Below are 18,963 nucleotides of genomic sequence, written 5' to 3' on the forward strand. Positions count from 1 at the left end.
GATCCTCAGACTATCAACACTCATTCAACAAGACATTCAGATCATCTCACTTTATTCTGAGTGTTTGCTGTTAGAAACTGATTATTTGAGTCAGGATATATGAGAAAAGACTATAAAACTGATCTACTGAAAGACAATACTGTTATTTCTCACAATATTACATTAATAAAACACCAATAACACAAAAACAAGCACTAATGACACTCATCTTCATCAACTACTGCTAAATAACTATGAATTAAGTATAACTATGAAACATGGTTTGATTTTATAACAACATTGATTGTAATAAAGTAATTAGATCTTGTGCAGAAACTGAAAACTCTCCCCGTCTCAGACTTTTATTTATATGCTCATTTAGCTAAAACTATTATAAATGTTTTGCTTTTAATTTTTGTATGATGTTGTTATTACACAGTGTGATATATATAATTATATGTTTTATTTATAAAGATGTAATTTAAAAGAAGCGAATTGTGTGATCTGTTCAAATGAAATGTGTGTTCATTTAACATTAGTTTCTTCTTTTCTCAGAGTGATGGAGTGTGAAAGCAGGAGATACCAACACATGCTCTACAGATGAGTCCTGATATGAAACACCAAAAACAATCCTGAGGAGTTTAAATGTGTGATGTCAAAGTTCAAAATGAACAAAGCTCATATTAATCTCCAGATAATACAACATAAATATTACAAAACATATACAAATGTCATATATATTGTCAGTCGGTGTGTCTTTTTTATCATTCAGCTTTAACCCTATGATTATTCAGGTAGGGTCAGGATAGTCAAATCTACCTCAATCATAAAGTTCTCACCCGCCGCAGGCTGAAGATCTTCAGGAATGATGGAGAAGACTCTCTTGTGCTTCTTCTGTTTTGAGGCCCAGTTTAAGCAAAGTCTCCCTCTGTCTGGACAATCTGAGAGCTGGAGATAAAGGAGAATACACATGTACAGTTCACAGTCAGCAGGAGTCTGGAGAGACTGTGATTCAAATTAAAGAAGTTGGTGGAAGAAAACCGATGAATATGAAGACATTCTGGCCATGGACAGGGAGAAAAAAGGTGACAACATTTGCTTTACATGCTCACTTGTAGTTTCTTTACTTTTTTACCTTATATGTCCAAAACTGTAACTATTCACAAAGAAAGAAAAAAAAGAAAAGAAAAAAAAAAAAAAAACAATGTTGCAACTTTTTACCAAAATCAAGATTGAATACATTTGGTCAAAATCTCATGTTACAAAAGATGAAGTGCTATGCAGGCTATTTAAGACAATATTGGCTGATTAGACAGCAATACTGAGCTGAACTGCAAACTGTTTGCACTCTCTCTCTTTGCCGTTCCCACATCTCAGACCTCACATATGTCACAGACACGCCAGGCTCTACACTCTCACAGACACAGCGCACGTCATCACCACAGTTTTAATCACCCTCACCTGCAGCCCATCAGCACCCTCATTAACAGCAGCACAAAAGACTCACGCTCTCACTCAGTCACTAGGCGTTTCTCAATGTCAAGGATACTTCCTTGGCAGGACTGGTCCTTCCAAGTCACTTCCTTCAGAGGCTAGGCGAGGCTCCTCTTTAGCATTCGGAGAACACGTAAATGGAACAGACTAGCAAGTGCACGTCATTGCGTCATTACGTCAGTGAAAAGGCAACCAAGCTAACAATTGTTAAATGACGGTCCGGTTCAGTTAGCCATCAATAACGTAATTTGTATTTGTATAATTTATAATATCAATACGGTAGTAATTTGTACTGGCATTTAAACGTTAAACTTTATTTATCTGACATATTTACTACAGTTATAACAAATGTTTGGTAACGTAAATATACTTACATTTGAAAGCATATTGCCCGCTAATGTCCGACATTTTTTTTTTAATTTTTTGAACAAGATCGCAAAGCTGCGCGCATAGGATTGTGGGTGATTTGAGAGCGCGAAGGCTACACATATGCATCCTTTCCTGTATATGAGATATTTTTCGAACGAAGGACTCAGTCCTTGTTTGAAATTCCGAGGATCCTCGACATTGGAACAGTCCTTCGACGGATGTCGATGACGTAGCATCCTCGAAATTCTGGCTTCCGAGGATCCTTCCTTGACATTGAGAAACGCCTACTGTCTGGTCTTGTACGCACATGGTCTTGCCTGTTTGCTTACCTAAAGGACTCCAACAAAGCTACTTACCTGTCTCCTGTGTTCCCCTCGACTCCTCGTTGTCTCCTCGTCTCCTGTGAGCTCATCTGTGTCTGCTCAAGCTCCAAGTCTGTCATCCATCTGCCAATCCTGCAAAAACCAAGACAAGTATCAGTTCTTCTACAATATCAGCCAACGTGTTAACTTGCCTTCACTTACCTGCACTCTGTCATCATTCTGGTTGTTCAATAAAACATCTGCACCTTTATTCCTGTGTCGTTGTCCCCTTCTGTGTTGTAACCACATAGGCTACATAAAATATTACCCTTTATAGACATAGTTTTTAAAGTAAAGAGTAAAGTAAGCACTGTACAGTACTTTCTGAAACAACCAGTTCTTTATTTACCCTTGTAAGTTCACAAGTCCCCCCCCCCACCCCCCCAACACACACACATATAAAAACACTTTCTCATTGGATCTATGCAAATCCCATAGGTGACCTATTTTGATCTCAAAAAGGTGAATGAATAAATATCCAAATGTCCTTAAGCTTTCATATTATCTGTGCTTGAACAGTTTCTAAATAATCCACTAAATGTATTTTCTCGTTTTGCTCTGAACACAGTGATTCCCAAAATAACATCATGTCTGCAGACTTGTCAGGTTAGTACTGATTTGAGATTGATCTGAGACTTTTGAATTCACATTTAGAAATTGTCAAAAGCACAAAGATGCTGTGCAAATACTGTCTTATTCTGAACTCAGAATGCAGAGAGGAATACTCAAACTCCAGACACACAACAGAATCAGAGTCCTCAGGTGAACATCCTTATAAAGTCTCAGTCTGAGAACCGAGACTATTCACTTCATATTAAACTGACGTCCCACAGCAGAAAGATGTTTAAAATACATGTCCTGTTCTTAACACAGACTGCAGCAGGATCTGATGAACCTCCAGCCACTAGATCAAACCAGAACCAGAACTCAGAATCACATGAAATGAATGCTCTCATGGAGAATCAGGAGGCAAATGGAGAAACTCATCCGGATTCAGTGGTGTCACAAACATAATCAGAAATGAGAGACTAGATCAATCCCACGCACTGGTGGTCTGATGAGCTCGGACAGGAATCAATGTCATTCTTCATTTCTAATGGAGATTTAACTGATGTTATATCTTTAATTGTATTGTTTGGTGTTCTTTGCATTTTCTTGTTTTTATGTAGTGCAAATAGCTGTGAATAAATGTGTTTAATGAACTGTTTAGTAGCACCGTTGTGTATTTATGCGAAAGTGACAGTGACATGACAGTGAAGTGCTCAAGAACTGTGTACCTGCCGTTATCTGTCTTCTATAAGATCTGCCACTGAAGCATCTCGAGCATCTGAGAGTTTACAGCAACAGTTTATGGGAGTTAAAGAGATCATGACATGAGATATCAAATTTGCTTTGATCTTTTGACATATAAGAAGTCTTTGTACCATTAAAACATCCTGCAAGTTTCGCAGCTTAAAATGTCCTCCTCATTATAAACAAAGCATTTATTTAATTAAGTTTCAAAAACAAGCTTGTTTTGATATAATGGGATCTGTGACTGACGACACATGGGCAAATACATTTGTATATGCCCGCCTCCAGTGCAAGACATCACCAATAGTTTTACATCATCACACCATCCACACATTTTCATTTATTGACACAGAACTCATGTTTAATGTGTTCATCCTTACATCATCTATAATACAATATATTGTTAGCCCAGAGAGTATTTACATTAGTGAATAAATACGTAGATCCACATGAAACAATTGTTTGTCCTAATGGTCTGGTGGTAGAACTTTTGTTAAGCGTGTCAGAGGTTTGGGTTCTAATCCGCCCTTAAATAGTTTATTATTATTTTTTCTCATTAATGTGCCACTATTATGGATTTCTGAACATTACCTTTCATGCAGTGTGTAATGTAGCTGTGTGTGATTGTAAACAGTCTGCAAAGTTGTAAAGCTCAAAGTGCATCATAAATAATGTTATGGACCTTTATCACAGCAGAATTGGTTACTGGAAGTGCTCATTGAAGCAGTGCATCGATTCTTCCGGTAATGTTTATTTGCTTTAACTGTCACCATCCCGTCAGCGGGGCACCTTTGTTTTCTTCACTATATTACAATTAAATCCTAATCTAATCATGACAAACTACAGCAGTCAACATTTGAAGTGGATCAGAAAAGTTCATCAAAGTTGTCCTAAGAAGAAGGTTTTAGGACAACTTTGATGAAAGGTTTTGATCCACTTCAAATGTTGACTACTGTATATATCGTTGGAAAGGTCTAAGACTCCTGAATAGATATTTCACCACTTGCTTGTGTTACAAATTATGTAGGAACAGTAACAGATTAATTTGGTGTCTTAGTCGAGAGTTTCTTAAGAGACTCTCTATAAAATAGCACTTTTGTTTAGGAAGAAAATGAGAGATATATTTCCAGGTTTTGACAATTGCAATACAACAGATGAAATAATAAATATACATACCATATAGTATATACTTAACATGGCAATCTTAAAAAATCTCAATTCAATTCTCATTAAATCTTTTAGAGAACTGAATTAGAAATTAGTATATGAAGATCTGGCCTTTGTTGCTTAATCAGATTAACTATGGCCCTAATTTTCCTTTTGCTATTGCTATTCCTACTACTGCTGTTGCTCCTACTACTGCTACTCCTCCTCCCACTGCTGTTAGTGCTGTTTTCCCATAGTCCCACCATTTTTGATTTAAAGCCTCTTGTTCAATCTTTCTCTGGGCTTTTTCATATATCTCATTAGTGTAGTGCTGTCCTCCATTGATCCTCACCATTTCATCAATCTTCTGCAGCAGTTTTGTGACCTGAGAGCGATTAATCATGTCTTCATTGTTGAAAGAGTGAAATCTGCCACCGCACTCATCAACAAGAGCCTTGAGATCATTACTTTCATTGATGTATTCTTCTAATGAAATCCCCTTCAGATAATCAGCGTGAGTGAACAGAATGATGGTGTGATGAGAAGCTTCTTCTCCAAAGTTTTCCTGAATCCATTTCACTGTTTTCTTCTCTTCTTCTGTGAATCGCACACCCAGTCTGATGAGCAGCAGAAACACATGAGGGCCAGGAGCAGACATGTAGATGCACTTCTCGATCTCTTTCTTCAGCTCTTCTTCACTCAATGATGTGTCATATAGTCCTGGAGTGTCGATCACTGAGATGGTTTTATCCTCCACTGTTGTCACGTGTCTTTGACAGTGTCTAGTAACAGACTTAGAGGAAACACCTTGTTTAAACTCAAAGTTGCCGATGATGGTGTTTCCTGTTGAACTCTTTCCTGATCCTGTTTTACCCAACAGCACAATCCTCTGATCTGCAAAAGAGAGAGGAATTTAAAATGTTATTTACACTTTAAAAAGGATAATAATTCAGCACTTTGTCTTTGCTCAATAGGGGGCAGGCCACAAGATGACTTAAAGGATCATGAAACCCTCCCTGTTTTAGCCTGGTCGTTCACACCTCTGAGCTGGAAAACTCTGTGAAAATGGGCGTGTAAAGCTCTGGAAAAGTGGGAGTGTAGAGGGGGGGAAGAGGGGAGAGAACAACCAATGAAAAACAGACCTACAACACACTCATTATACAGAATAATGAATATTAATATACGAGCACGGAGAAAAAATGACAACAAACTCCCAAGCACAAGGGAGAAATGTGCAAGAATATTTAAAAGGGCTAATAATATTTTCATTACATTTACGAGCACTACAGTCTCATGATAAACGATGCATAGTTTAACACAGAAAGAATAAAGACAATAGTTACTTTTTTGTCCATTCTTCTTTGTATTTTCGATCTAAATCAGTCTTTTGTCTATCAGAATAATCGTGTCATCGCGTTCAGACACCACTGTATCAGTGTCCAGTGTGCACATATGTTTGATTTGAAGACGACATGATGAAATGTGTTCATACACTGTGCTGGTTCATGTTTGGTGCAGGAGAGTGTGTGAAATACATCTATAAAAACTTTAAACACGGATACTTTATTCTGTATATGAGCTATAATCCACGTTGCTAGTGTTGTTAAACTCATCGCGGAGCTCCGCACTGAAACCGATCATGTGCGCGCTCCGCGTGTATATCATAACAAATGTATTTTTCATGTGTTCGTATTCAGACTCATTTCAGACCGCATCGCGGGCAAAATACAAACAACACTCGTGCTATGTGCTGAGGGAAACATACATACGGCTCGCATGTTCGAACGCAGAGCAGGCAGAGGAGAATGAACAGCACTTTTGTGACATTTGAATTCTCCGCTGTAATGCGATCTCATGCGAACATATTTTTCATTTGTGCTGGCGGACAACAGCAAAACAAACCGCCTGCACCAAAACAGCTCTGGTCGCATCGCAGGAAAACGCATTTTTGTGTTAGTAGCACTGAGGAAACAAGCACCTACGACCCATGTCTCTGAATGACAAAAGACAGAAGCAAGAGAAGTGATACTTCCCTATGCATAATTCCGCTGTTATAATCTTATGCATACTACAGTGCAGTGATTGGATTGAATGTGCTTTTTGTCATGAATAAATGCAGAGAACCGCTCGAAACTGTTGACGTCAGCATGTTCGACCAGCCCTTAATGGAGCCAATCAGCACTCCGGATCTTGCCGGTAGTAGGCTACAGGATGACGTCAGATTTTGTGACCTTGCTCAGACAGAAATCGCTCTGAAAAATGTAAAAATAACTAATTTCAACTTATGAACAAAAGTAATGAGTACATTTAGTGTTTTCAATGATGTGCAGCCTATACATATCTGCTCACAGCTCAAAAAATGTGTTCTGGGATTTCATGACCCTTTACAGGGTTTCTAAAGGTTTCATCAAATCTAATTTAAAGCTTTTTAATGCCTTTTTAATGCCAATTTTTAATGCCATATATATATATATATATATATATATATGCCGCTAAATGTCGATAGATGACGACATACGGCAATTAGAAAATTCATCATGTCATTGTTGTATTCGCATTCTGCCAAGTGTCAGCCCAACATTTGTTTGCTTCTCTGGTGCTACCCTTTTGCTCACATAATATATTTTAATACAGCCAAATTCCCAATAAAACTGTTTCATCTATATATTTTTCTGTTTTTGTTGTCATTCAATATGAAAAGGTGATTGAAACACGGCCCATTAAGATTACATACAGGGCTCGACATTAAGCCTTCTCACGTGGACACGAGTAAATCGGTCATTCACTTATACAGGTAAAACAGTTGCTTGTCCGGAAAAAAATAGTATATTTTTTTTTTTTGTGGTGGTGGAAATATAAACTTGTTCTGAAGCAATATCCTTTCAGAATATTGCTGCTTTGACATATGTAAATCTGCATATTTTTGATTGATTACAACTGCATTGAATAATGTTGTAGGATTGTTTTAAATATTTTTTGAAAATACAAATATGAAATGTTGGGGGGGGGGGGGGGGGGGGGAATTATACTTTTAAAAATGAAACTAAACCACCAGTAGGTGGCGGCAAGTAACCGTATTAATGAGTGAGTCATTGATACATTCATTCAAGCGATTCATTCAAATGGCCGATTCGTTCAAAACCCTGAATCATTCAGTAATGAAAACAGCATTCTTGGTCGTGTGGTTTTGCTTACCAGTATCAAGTTATAAAAACTCCACATTTTGAATTTTTACCGCAGTATGTTTAACCAAGTTTCTTTTTGTGTGTGCTTCGCTCATGTTTCCATTTCTCCTCCAGATGGTGTGCGAGCCTCAACAGCGCAACCTTGTTACCGTCAGTACATTATACAGCCTATTATTATCCACTATCGATCGCCACTAACACTAAAAGTAATAAAATCAGTCACTCGCGTTTTGGTGATTCCCAAGTTGCTGTGTTTTTTTTTTGTTTTTTATGTTTGTTTGTTTTTGTTTTTGTTTTGTTTTTTGGTATTGACATTTAATCAGGTCCTTGTCCGGTCGGGAAAGTAAAGTTCGAGCCCTGACATATTAAACCAGCACTAAAATCCTGATTTATAATCAAGTTGCTGTGATTTTGGCTATATGTACACGTAAAATGATCACTCAGGTTAGAAGCAATAGTATCTATTTTATTTGTTCTCTGACAGAGCGCACATCCTCAGCTGATGCGCTGCTGAACCAGAGAGGTGCGCCTGCGGCAGGAAAGCAAGATCTCGCGCTCGTGCAGCAGTACCAGGGCGTCTCGGAAGCTAGATCAGGTTAACAAGTCACTATATTCGTCACAACACGCTTTCTTAGAAAAACGTCGCAAAAGGGGTCTGAAAAGTCGCTAAGTTGGCAACACTGACTCAACCTTCCGTCTCCAGGTCCCAGCGCACCGCTGTCCAAACCAGTGTTACGGCAATTTTGCACCGGCCGGAGGCAATTACCAAACGGATTCCATGTGTGTATCACACCAATGTACATATTTTGCAACAGCAAATCAAAGTTATTAATTATTTAGGCTTTATTCAAAATAAACTGGTAGTATTATTTTTCTTCAAAACTATCTAAAAAATGTAATGCCTGTAGAAATAAAATTTAATGCTTTTTAATGCCGTTTAAGGCCTTAATTTTCTCAAAATCCATTTAATGACTTTTAATGCTTTTTAATGCCCCGCGGATACCCTGCTTTAAAATAAGACAGAACAAGTATAAAATAAGTTAATTAACATTATTTTAATTTACCCTCTCAACTTTTTTCCCATCGAAGAACCAGGGTTCCCGTTGTTTTGAAAAACCTGGATATACTGTACGAGGTCAGCTAATATTAAAAGTGTGATTTCTAGAAAAGTTCTAAAAGATCCTTTGCCTCCATATCGTGTTTTTTGTTTGCCTCCACTTCATGCAACCAAGCCATAGATTATTACTTGTATATATAATTTACCTTTTTACATGAAAATCTCTCAGAATTAAAAGAAATGAAACCACAAATGACTAAATATTTACCCAATTTTAAGTGCAAACTTTCTTTAGCAATCTCCTGTATCAGTCCTTTAATGTCTTCCGCATCTTCTTGGTCTGCAGCATCCTTCTCTCTCGGATTCAGTTCAAGTCTTTTGCTGTAGTTTTGTCCTCCATTGTTCTTCATCATTTCATCAATCCTCTTTAAGAGCATTGTGATCTGGTAGGGATCACATTCATTTTTGCTGTTTATCACATGATATCTTCCCTCAAAGTAGTTCAGCAGCTCTTTATAATTTTCACTCTCAGTGATTTGAATCAATTCGCTTTTGGATATTTTTTCTCGTCCAATAAACAGCACCATAGTGAACCTCTTAGCTTGAGCTCCAAAGTTCTCATGGATTTGCTCCACAACGTTCCTCTGCTCCTCTATGAAATTCTCCAGGTTGATGATGAGCAGGAAGACGTGAGGACCAGGATCAGAGAGATACAGACTCTTTATCATCTGCTTCTTCAGCTCTTCATCAGTCAGTTGAGTGTTGAAGAAGCCTGGAGTGTCGACGATGGAGATGTTTCTGTCTTCTACTCTTCCTCTCTGTCTCTCACTTTCTCTCGTTCTGCTCTCCTTAAAAGCCTCTTGACCCAGTATTGCATTTGCTGTTGGACTCTTTCCAGCACCAGAGACTCCCAGCAGCACAATCCTCAGATCGTTTAAATCATGTTGTTCATCAGGCTCTGTGAAAGAGAACATGTCACTTTAATTAGCTGTGTTTCAAAGGTGACATTTTATTAAGCATGAGCAGACAACAGCCTCTATTTATGCTTTTAAATGAGTAAGTTTGCTTTCATCTAAATTATATAATTACCTTTAATCATTTTGACAAAATCACACAGTCATTTTATACTGAATTACAACACTCTAGTCTGTTTTCATACAAGTATTATTAATAAAAATAATATCAAATTTAATAACAAATCTTTCAAATAAATTAGAGACATACAATATTTAATTCCTTCCAGGAACAGCTGGGAAACACTGAACTAGTGTATTAACATAAGTTTATTTGTCCCTTATACAGAGGTGATGTAATGTGTCTTCTGCTAGACCTTCATCATTCCAGTGAAAATTTAAATGACCTTAAATAAACAGGTAAAACATAAACAGTAGAGGTAAAAAGTAATATAATGTATGAGATAAGCCGTTGCCAAACAGAACTTACACATACACATTCTAGTCATCTACCAGACTATGTGTTAGGAAGGGATGGAAATTATAACTTAGCCTATATCAGGTTGAAAAGTTTTTTTTCTTCAGGCTGCTAGCAATCAGCACAGTATGGCTTACAAAACTCTGCAATCATGAGTTCAGTGAAAGACAGGTAATTATATAAGGGTGTACTCGCACTAGGCACAGTTGCCTTAAACTGAGCCTGAGCGCAATTGTCCCTTCCCCACTCCCCCGCTGGCCTGCACTCAAATTATTACCCTTACCGTTCCAGGCCGGAGCACGCTTACGTCATGTACGATGCAACATTTTGAATGGAAGAAAACAGGAAGAAATGCACTTTCGCTAAGATACTTCCTAATAGATTTATTATGTATGCTGCGCAGTGATTTTCACTTGCACGTTTCAGATGATTATTACAGCAACTGAAGTTAATGGAGGAATTTGCAGCTTTACTCGCAAACTACAATTCATGTTTATCAATAGGGTGAGATACATACCCGCTATAAACCCAAATACACTCAAATGAATTACATTAATTGGTTACTGTCATCATTATGACGGCAAACATCTTTATTACTACTTTGATAGTACACTAGTGCACACAAAAGTAGTAACTGTTCCGTGCTCAGACATGGTTAGTGCTCACCAAACCGCGCTCTGACCCACCTCTTCCAAGCAGGCCAGGGCCGGCTAAACGAACTGCGACCGGGCACGGAATGGAGCGATCACACTTGTCAAGCGAACCGGTCTTTGGGGGTCAAACGCTTGCAGTGAACTTTAGCAGGAGTAGGCTTCCAGCTACTGGACATAGTAAGTATAGCTTTCAAATTAACTATATACATGTTTAAAGTCCCTGTAAAGTCGATTCTGAGAATTGTTTCTAAACACATTATAAATGTTACAAATGTATTGCTGAAACACATTACAAAGACTGTGAACTATGCAGTATTGAATTGTGAAGTTAGAGCGTTAAACAGTTTTTCACCAATTCTGTGTTCAGGATTTTCTGGGCGGAGCTAAAATGGGGGTTTGATGGCGCACTGGAGCCCCCGAGCATGGCTCCACCCCTAACGCTACAGCGGCTGGCCCGTTCAATCTCGAGTGTCATTTTATACAGTTATACAACCTACATTTTTCTAGCTAGCTATGCCTTCGTCACACAAATGCATATTACCTGGTTGCGATAATATGCAAAACAGCTCGGTCTCCTTATTTAAATTTCCTAAAAATGATGATATGAAGAAGGGGTGGATTAATTTAGTCTCTGCAGTGATCATTTTACACCGGATAGTTTTACAATCTTTCATCAGAGACAACTGGGATTCACTGATAATCCGCTGTTATTGGTGAATGGGGGCCTTTTGCATGTGCATCACTAAAAATGTGTTCATCCATTTTCTCCTTTACATGAATGTGACAGATGCATGTTTGTTTATCCCCAAGATGAGACATTAACTTACTGAAAAGAAAAAAAAAATCTTGTGGTTCAAATGGCAATGTAGTACATGTAAGAAGAACAAATATGCAATGAGATGCTGAAGCTAAGATGAGATTCGCAAATTATTCCAAAAAATTAGGACACTTTTCTTAGGATTGGATGGAAAAGAAAATCAGATCAGCCCAATCTTCAATCAGGGTGACAAAACTACGGATCCAGAGGCTTTTGATCTTGTGAAATACAAAATTTTAGCACATTTTACAGTTCCATTAATTTTTATATGGCACAATATAAATATACTGCCCTAACAAAATCCAATTGTTTATCACTTTTTACCATATCAATGTTTTTTCATGAACCATTAAACCATTAAACCATTGGACATAAGGCCTTGAAATTTGATGCACAGCCCTAACGAAAGCTAAATTTTGAGCAGTTTTTACCAGCCTTTTTTATGGACCCCTGAACTTGGCAAATATGACAACGCACACATCCGTACTGCGCCATCAGTCCATTCACAGCGCTGTTACTCGGCCGTCACAGAGGATGCTTTAAAGTGGACATAAGACCGTGATATTAGATGCATAGGCCTACTGCCCTAACAACAGTCAAATTTCTCGAAACCATCACCCACTTTCTCAAAACCTTAAACATAAAAAACTAAGTCTGCAAACAACATTCCGAGAACCTCTGAAGTTTTTTTGGCAAAATCAAACAATTGACTCAAAACTGTTTTATCTGTGCTCAAAATCAAACAAAGCTTGACAGCCAGTCAAAATATAAACACTACAGATCATTCATTAGACACTACATCAAAAAAAATTGAGAACAGCATCCAATGCATGAAGTTACAGAAAAAGAGTATATTGTAACAAAGTAAACTAATTTTGCAATTACGCAAAAAAAGTAAATCAACTTAAAGTAGTAAGGTGAATATATTGAATAATGTATGCACTACTAGTACTGTACTGATTATTGTATAGTAGGCCTATTGAATGTCTGTGTATTCAGCACTTACTGTGAAAATACAGTAGTCCAACAGCAAAAGCCAAAAAGGTGAAATAAAAAAAAATAAAAAACTCTAAATGAAAAGCATGTTACAATACACTCAAAAGAGTCATGCAACTGCAAAATCAAGGTCAATGAGAAATTCATTGTGCATCAGCATCGTGTCTTCATGTTGGGTTCAGCCTGAGGACTTTGTGCACATCACAGACAATGTCATCTCTAGCCAGGCAAAAGGGAAAATCATCTAGTGCGCCAGATCCAGTCTTGACAACTGTCTCCACACCTTGCTCTTCCTCATCCTTATTCTCTTCCTCCTCATCCACCACCTCTTACACACACTATTCCTCCTTTCCCTCTTATATTGTATTGTTTCCATTCATTGTTGGTATCAACATTCACTGCAACATTTTGAGTCAATTTTGGCACTCTGAACTGAGTTGTATTATGGACAGTTAGTTTGATCACATAATTAGAAATAAGTGTAAAGAATTTTGAGTCATTGTGTGTAAACGATGACAATTGTGTTGTAGTTGAGTTTAACTTTCGCCTGCCTGTGTTTAGCGTTTTGCAACACAAGTGCATCACAGTGAGAAATGTGTTTTAGTGAGTAAGAATGTGTTTAGAGTTCAGCAGAAAGAGTGCATGAGATTTGCAAAGTGTCTAACTGCCTGAACTTGTTTAAGGTTTTACAGAAAGAGTGATTTATTCGACAGATTGGTTTAGGCTATTGAGAATTTGGTTCAGAGAATGGGATTTAGTGTTTCAGCAATTCAGAAAAACTGTAGTAATTTGAATTAGAAGTGACTTGACTTGGATGCATATTCAGTATATATTTACCAAATAAACAGAAATGCAAGGGTCAAAAATGTATTTGTTTCTCAAAACATTGAGTGTTGATTTGTAAGTGATCAAATTAGGTATATTTACACTATAAACAAAAATGCAAGGGGGTAAAAATTATTTCTTTCTTACTGAAAATGTGTACGTGTTTTCACACATGATAGTTGGGTGTAGGTAATTGGGAAATGAGTGAGGTATTTAGTGTTTCCCAAATAAAACAAAAGAGAGTCAGTTTTGAGGGATGGGTCTAATGTAGAGAACTGTTTAGAGTTTTGAAAAAAATTTGTTTTACAATTGCAAATGAGTATAAAGCAGATAATGTGCTTAAAGTTTTGCAGACTTGGTCTGGAGTATATGAGTGATACTTTTAGTGTGTAAGCAAAATTAAAAAACTGTAATTTATGTGAAAATTTACACAAGATTGTTGAAAATTATTCTAATAAAAGTGTTTTTCAAAATTATGGCACTATTTTTATTTTTTATTTAACCTTTATTTAACCAGGCAAGTCATTAAGAAGTCATTAAGAACATGTTCTTATTTTCTAATCTCCTGCACATACTTTACTTTCCTCCTTTTTTGTTTTTAATTCTCCTTTTTGAAATTTCTCTCTGTTTTGCCTCCACTGCTGCTTAAACAACTGGATCCCGCAAGTGTGTAGCTTAATGACAGTCTGCACATTTTTTATGTAAGGCGAACTCTGTCAGAGTCCACAGGACAGACTTGGGTAAATTTGGTTTTATATTCGCACATTCTGACTTCTGCATAGGCTACAATAACTTTGTACACTACATTGGACGTTCAGTGGACGTTTGCAAGCAAGTATGCCATTAAAATAATACTTGCCCATTTTGATCGATTGTGAAAAATGTTGTAGGTTACAATCGTTGGTTGTATGTGTGAATATAAAACCAACTTTACCCAAGTACAGGACAGCACAATGAGTGACTCAAACAGCTCAATTCAGATAACAGTTTACTGCAGAAAAACTGACACAAACCGAAAAAAAAAAAACCTCCCATTCCCAAAAAGACTGTCATCAACACAATGCCACAGAAGTAAACTATTTAACCAATTTCCATGGAAATCAAATTTAATTATAAACTGGCACCATTCCTGACACAAATGAAAGATTATTAACACAGAATCAGGGCTCCAAACTGTGACTAAACTAAAATATATCACACTTTTCTGTCAGATGGACTTACTTTTGGGCTGATTATCTTCTGAATCTTCGCCCACTGCAAAACAAGACAGTAAAACACACTGTAAGTAAATCTGTTGAACACTATGGCTTGCCTTGCACTACTACATGATATTGAATTTCATCAGATATTTACTATGAATATAGAAATATCAACAACCATGTGCATTTCATTCACTACATTTAACTTCTGCTCTAGCATAATCCTGTAGTAGTATCTTCATATCACATACTAACACACAAGACAAAACAAACAAACAAACAAAACAACATTCCTCACGGGAGAAGAGAAACTGCTCATTTAATAGTATAAAACATTAGTAAACTAAACTAACTGATGAATGTTTCACAGTAAGATTTAGGACATTTAATGGACTTACTGCTGAGGTGTTGAAAATCTGGACTACTTCTGCCTGCTGCAAAACACACACACACACACACACACACACACACACACACTTTACAAGCTTTACAATATTTCACTGATGGATGAAAATAGTGTTATTTAGTGCTGATTTTACAGATTTTATATGAATGTTTGAAAGGAAAAGAGCGACCTGATTGTCAGAATCATAATGAATATTTCAGATGTTAGCCCTACTTCAGATTTCATCTTTTTAATTCAAAGCCTGATATTTATCTGTGTTGTTTTTGAGACTATATTTTTTAAAGTTACAGCGATATAACAAAAACACTACACACAGTACTTCCGCATCACAAAACATTCAGTAAATTTTAACGTTAATGTGTATCTGCGTGTGCATCTGTCCGTGGGGCTCTCAGTTAACGCCCCTTGAAATTAATAATTCATAAATAAATCATTGCTTAAGTAGGGAGAGCTTTGATTCTGATATATCATAGAAACGTTTACCTGTTCTCTTTGCCATTTTCTGTTCACAACCAACAAAACCGAAAGTATAAAAGTGAGTCACGTGATGATGAAACGAGCACGAAACTCGCCTGCGCCCCCCAGTGGAAGCTATAAATTAGTTATAGATTTATGATTACCTCAGCAGACAAATTTCTAAGTGCTAACAAAATAGAAAATTAAAAATAATATTAATGAACATAGTTATGACATGGTTATTTATTTCTTAATCAAATGGCAGTTTTTTTTTTTCATTCGCTTTGGTACTTCTTCACAAGTAAGGTGCACATTTTCAGAACTGATCACACTTGTAACACAGCTAGTCATTCTTTCAAATCCTGATCGCATGCTTTCATTACAGTTATACACATTTTCAGTCCACATAATCAGTGTTTCAAACACAAGATCATTGTGATATGAGAACATTTGGTGCAAAAACACGACAGTAGCCTATATGATCTTTTTTTTTTCAATTTAGTACTATTAACAATCAGTTCAATTCAATTCACATTTATTTGTATAGCGCTTTTCACAATACATATCGTTTCAAAGCAGCTTTCAGAGAATGCATGTCAATTACAATTACATTACAATTTAGAGTGATCTGTTATCAGAGTTGACTGTGTCCAAATATTGTAATTTCAGAAATGTACACACCTCTAAAAGATTTAACATTAACCGTGGATGTGGATACGTCAATGTTGTCCAATTTCCCCCTTTCTATTTTTGCTGAATTGAATTATTATCCATTGGTATTGTTAATAATGAACAAATTCAAGGTCTTCAAATTTTTGGTAAAGAAATTAAAATATCACAACTGGCAGATGACACAACTTTATTTTTAAAGAGCTTATCTCTTATTCCCAATGCTATCTCCTTCATCAATATTTTCTCCAAGGCGTCTGGTTTAACTCTAAATTTATCCAAATGTGAAATCCTCCTTTTACACAATTTAAATGATAAAGTTATTAATAACATTCCAGTGAAACTGGGGTAAATACCGAGGAATTCTTGTAACAAATGATGTTACAGGAAGACAAAAGTGTTATTAAACTGTTGGTTACAACGTGATCTCTCTGTTTATGGTCGTGTCCTATTATCTAAAGCAGAAGGCTTATCTTGATTTGTCTATCCCTCCCTATCTTTGTATGTTAAAGATTCTTATTGTAAAGATATCAATAATTTGTTTTATTCTTTTATTTGGAAAAACAAATCCCAAAGACTTAAGAAAAGGGTTCTTACTAATAAGAAAGCTGAAGGGGGCTTGGAAATACTTTATTTTAAGGATGTTAATAGAACTTTTAAAGTCATTTGGATTAAAAAATGTCTGATTAATCGTAACTCCCTTTGGAACCACATCCCACACAGTCTCTTTAACCAAAAAGGTGGCTTAGAATTTCTGTTAACTTGTGACTTTAATATTTCTAAACTCCCTCTTAAATTGTCCAAATTCCACCAGCAAGTGCTTTTAACCTGGAAAATTTGCTACTCACACAATTTCTCTCCTCATACTTCCTTCATTTGGAATAATGCCAATATAACAACTGCCAATAAATGTTTATTTTTAAGGAATTGGTTTAACAGGAATATTAATCATCTTATGAATATGTTTGATAATTATGGGAATCTTTTAACTTATGAACAATTCACGAACCCACAGTTTCCCTGTGCATTTTAAAGTATTTAATTCAGTCATTAAAGCTATTCCTCCTACTTTTGTTCATCTTGTTAAAAGTCATATTCATTATAACCCTACAATAATGACAAAACCAAAATTAATTTTAAATGGTCTTGAACTGATTGATAAAAAATGTAATAACAAACATATTTGTACTATTTTCCAAAAACAAAACAAAATAACACCTAGAGGAAAATTCTTTTGGAACTCTTATTGATAATATTAATTGGAAGGCTGCTTGGTTAATCCCCTTTAACAAAACTAAAGAAATACATTTTAAAATTTTGCATACCATTTACCCTGTTAAATCAATAATTTCAAGATACACTGATATTGATGATTTATGCTCCTTTTGCAAAAATGAGAAAGAAGTGTAAACACATTTGTTTTTTGATTGTAAAATTACCCAAAATTTTTGGAAGGAAATGGCAGAATTTATTTTTAATCTAGTAAATGATAAATACTGTTTTTCTTTAAAGGATATTATTGTGTATTATGAAAACAATGTTAACAAAGGTCTTGAATACATTGTTAACTTACTCATATTGCTGGCAAAATTTTATATACATAAACAAAAACGCTTAAATTCATCCCCAATATTTAAGGTATTTTAGTGGTATTTGATTGTTTTATATCTTCTCTGAAATTGTTAAAAAAAAAAAAAAAGTCATTAACATGTTTAAAATATTATGATATTATTTTCAGATCCCCCATTACTAATTACAGTTTTTTTCAACTGCCTACACACATTTTCAAAACTCTGTCTCTTTTTTTCAAAACTTTACACACAAATCCAAGAATTGCACACACAAAATGCAAAATGCCTCACATCTCTTGCAAAATGAAACACTGCATTCAAAATATCACAAACACATCTCAAAAGCGAACATTTGTCTTACTTTGCAAACACATTTGCCATAATATTCTGTTTTTGGATGTATCATATACACACAGTTATTCAAAACCTAAAACTCTTCTTTCATAAGCTGCTATGTACATTTCTGTACAAGACTGAGAGTAACTGGCAGAGAGATGTTGAAAAATTCATGGTAAACAGGAAAGCAAGATTGATAGTTTTTTTTTTTTTTTTTACTGTAAGCATTTGTGGCTGTGAATACAGTATTGCACAGTATGAAAGAAAAATAAATACATCAACCATGTGTAGTTGGACAAAAAAAACAAAAAACTAGCAACCAAAAAAAAAACTAGCATAATTTTCGAAAAAGGTGAATATTCCAAAGGAATGGTGTGTATGTGTGTCCTGGTAGGACCAAATGTCCTCACAAGTATAGTAATACCAGTGCATTTTGACTTTGTGGGGACATTTATATACAGAATATACAGTATAAAAAACATTACACCTATGGAATGTCCCTATAGAACATGGAAACCCAATATGTGTGTGTTGTGTGTGTGTTTGTTGGTGGGCGAGATGGTTGGGTGTATCTAGACTCCATCTCTCCTCCTGGCTGGGTCCAGCCACAATACTTCATCCACGTCACATGCTATATTCTCTCTTGCGTATCCAACCTTGGATGGAGGCAGCGTCAGTGTCTCCACATGCCTCTTCCATTGCCTGGAGAGTGTTATGTT

At 36.1% G+C, this 18,963-nt stretch overlaps 2 protein-coding genes across 4 annotated transcripts in view; one reads left to right on the top strand and one right to left on the bottom strand.

Annotated features, from left to right (window-relative positions):
* Positions 1-18,963, top strand: part of LOC127508111 (zinc finger protein 234-like) — a 404,421-nt gene that overhangs the window by 29,278 nt on the left and 356,180 nt on the right. The window lies entirely within an intron of this gene.
* Positions 3,831-15,777, bottom strand: LOC127508131 (GTPase IMAP family member 4-like). 3 transcript variants are annotated; one of them, XM_051885806.1, is made up of 5 exons: positions 15,696-15,777; positions 15,205-15,240; positions 14,829-14,861; positions 9,154-9,843; positions 3,831-5,537 (listed from the first exon to the last, which is right to left on the bottom strand). In XM_051885806.1, exons 1-5 carry the CDS (start codon positions 15,709-15,711, stop codon positions 4,798-4,800), a joined length of 1,515 nt encoding a protein of 504 aa, XP_051741766.1. In that variant the 5' UTR covers positions 15,712-15,777; the 3' UTR covers positions 3,831-4,797. The 3 variants fall into 3 exon arrangements, with proteins under 3 accessions (XP_051741766.1, XP_051741767.1, XP_051741768.1); XM_051885807.1 differs by lacking the exon at positions 3,831-5,537 and adding an exon at positions 5,563-5,724; XM_051885808.1 differs by lacking the exon at positions 3,831-5,537 and adding an exon at positions 5,731-6,895.

Source organism: Ctenopharyngodon idella, chromosome 3, assembly GCF_019924925.1.
Source record: "Ctenopharyngodon idella isolate HZGC_01 chromosome 3, HZGC01, whole genome shotgun sequence".
Taxonomy (NCBI): domain Eukaryota; kingdom Metazoa; phylum Chordata; class Actinopteri; order Cypriniformes; family Xenocyprididae; genus Ctenopharyngodon; species Ctenopharyngodon idella.

Excerpts from the sequence above, each read along its gene's own strand:
- LOC127508131 (XM_051885806.1), bottom strand. Across the intron at positions 14,862-15,204 it reads AGATTTTCAACACCTCAGCA|TGGGCGAAGATTCAGAAGAT; the intron begins GTAAGTCCATTA and ends CTTGTTTTGCAG. Across the intron at positions 9,844-14,828 it reads AGAAGATAATCAGCCCAAAA|AGCCTGATGAACAACATGAT; the intron begins GTAAGTCCATCT and ends TCTCTTTCACAG.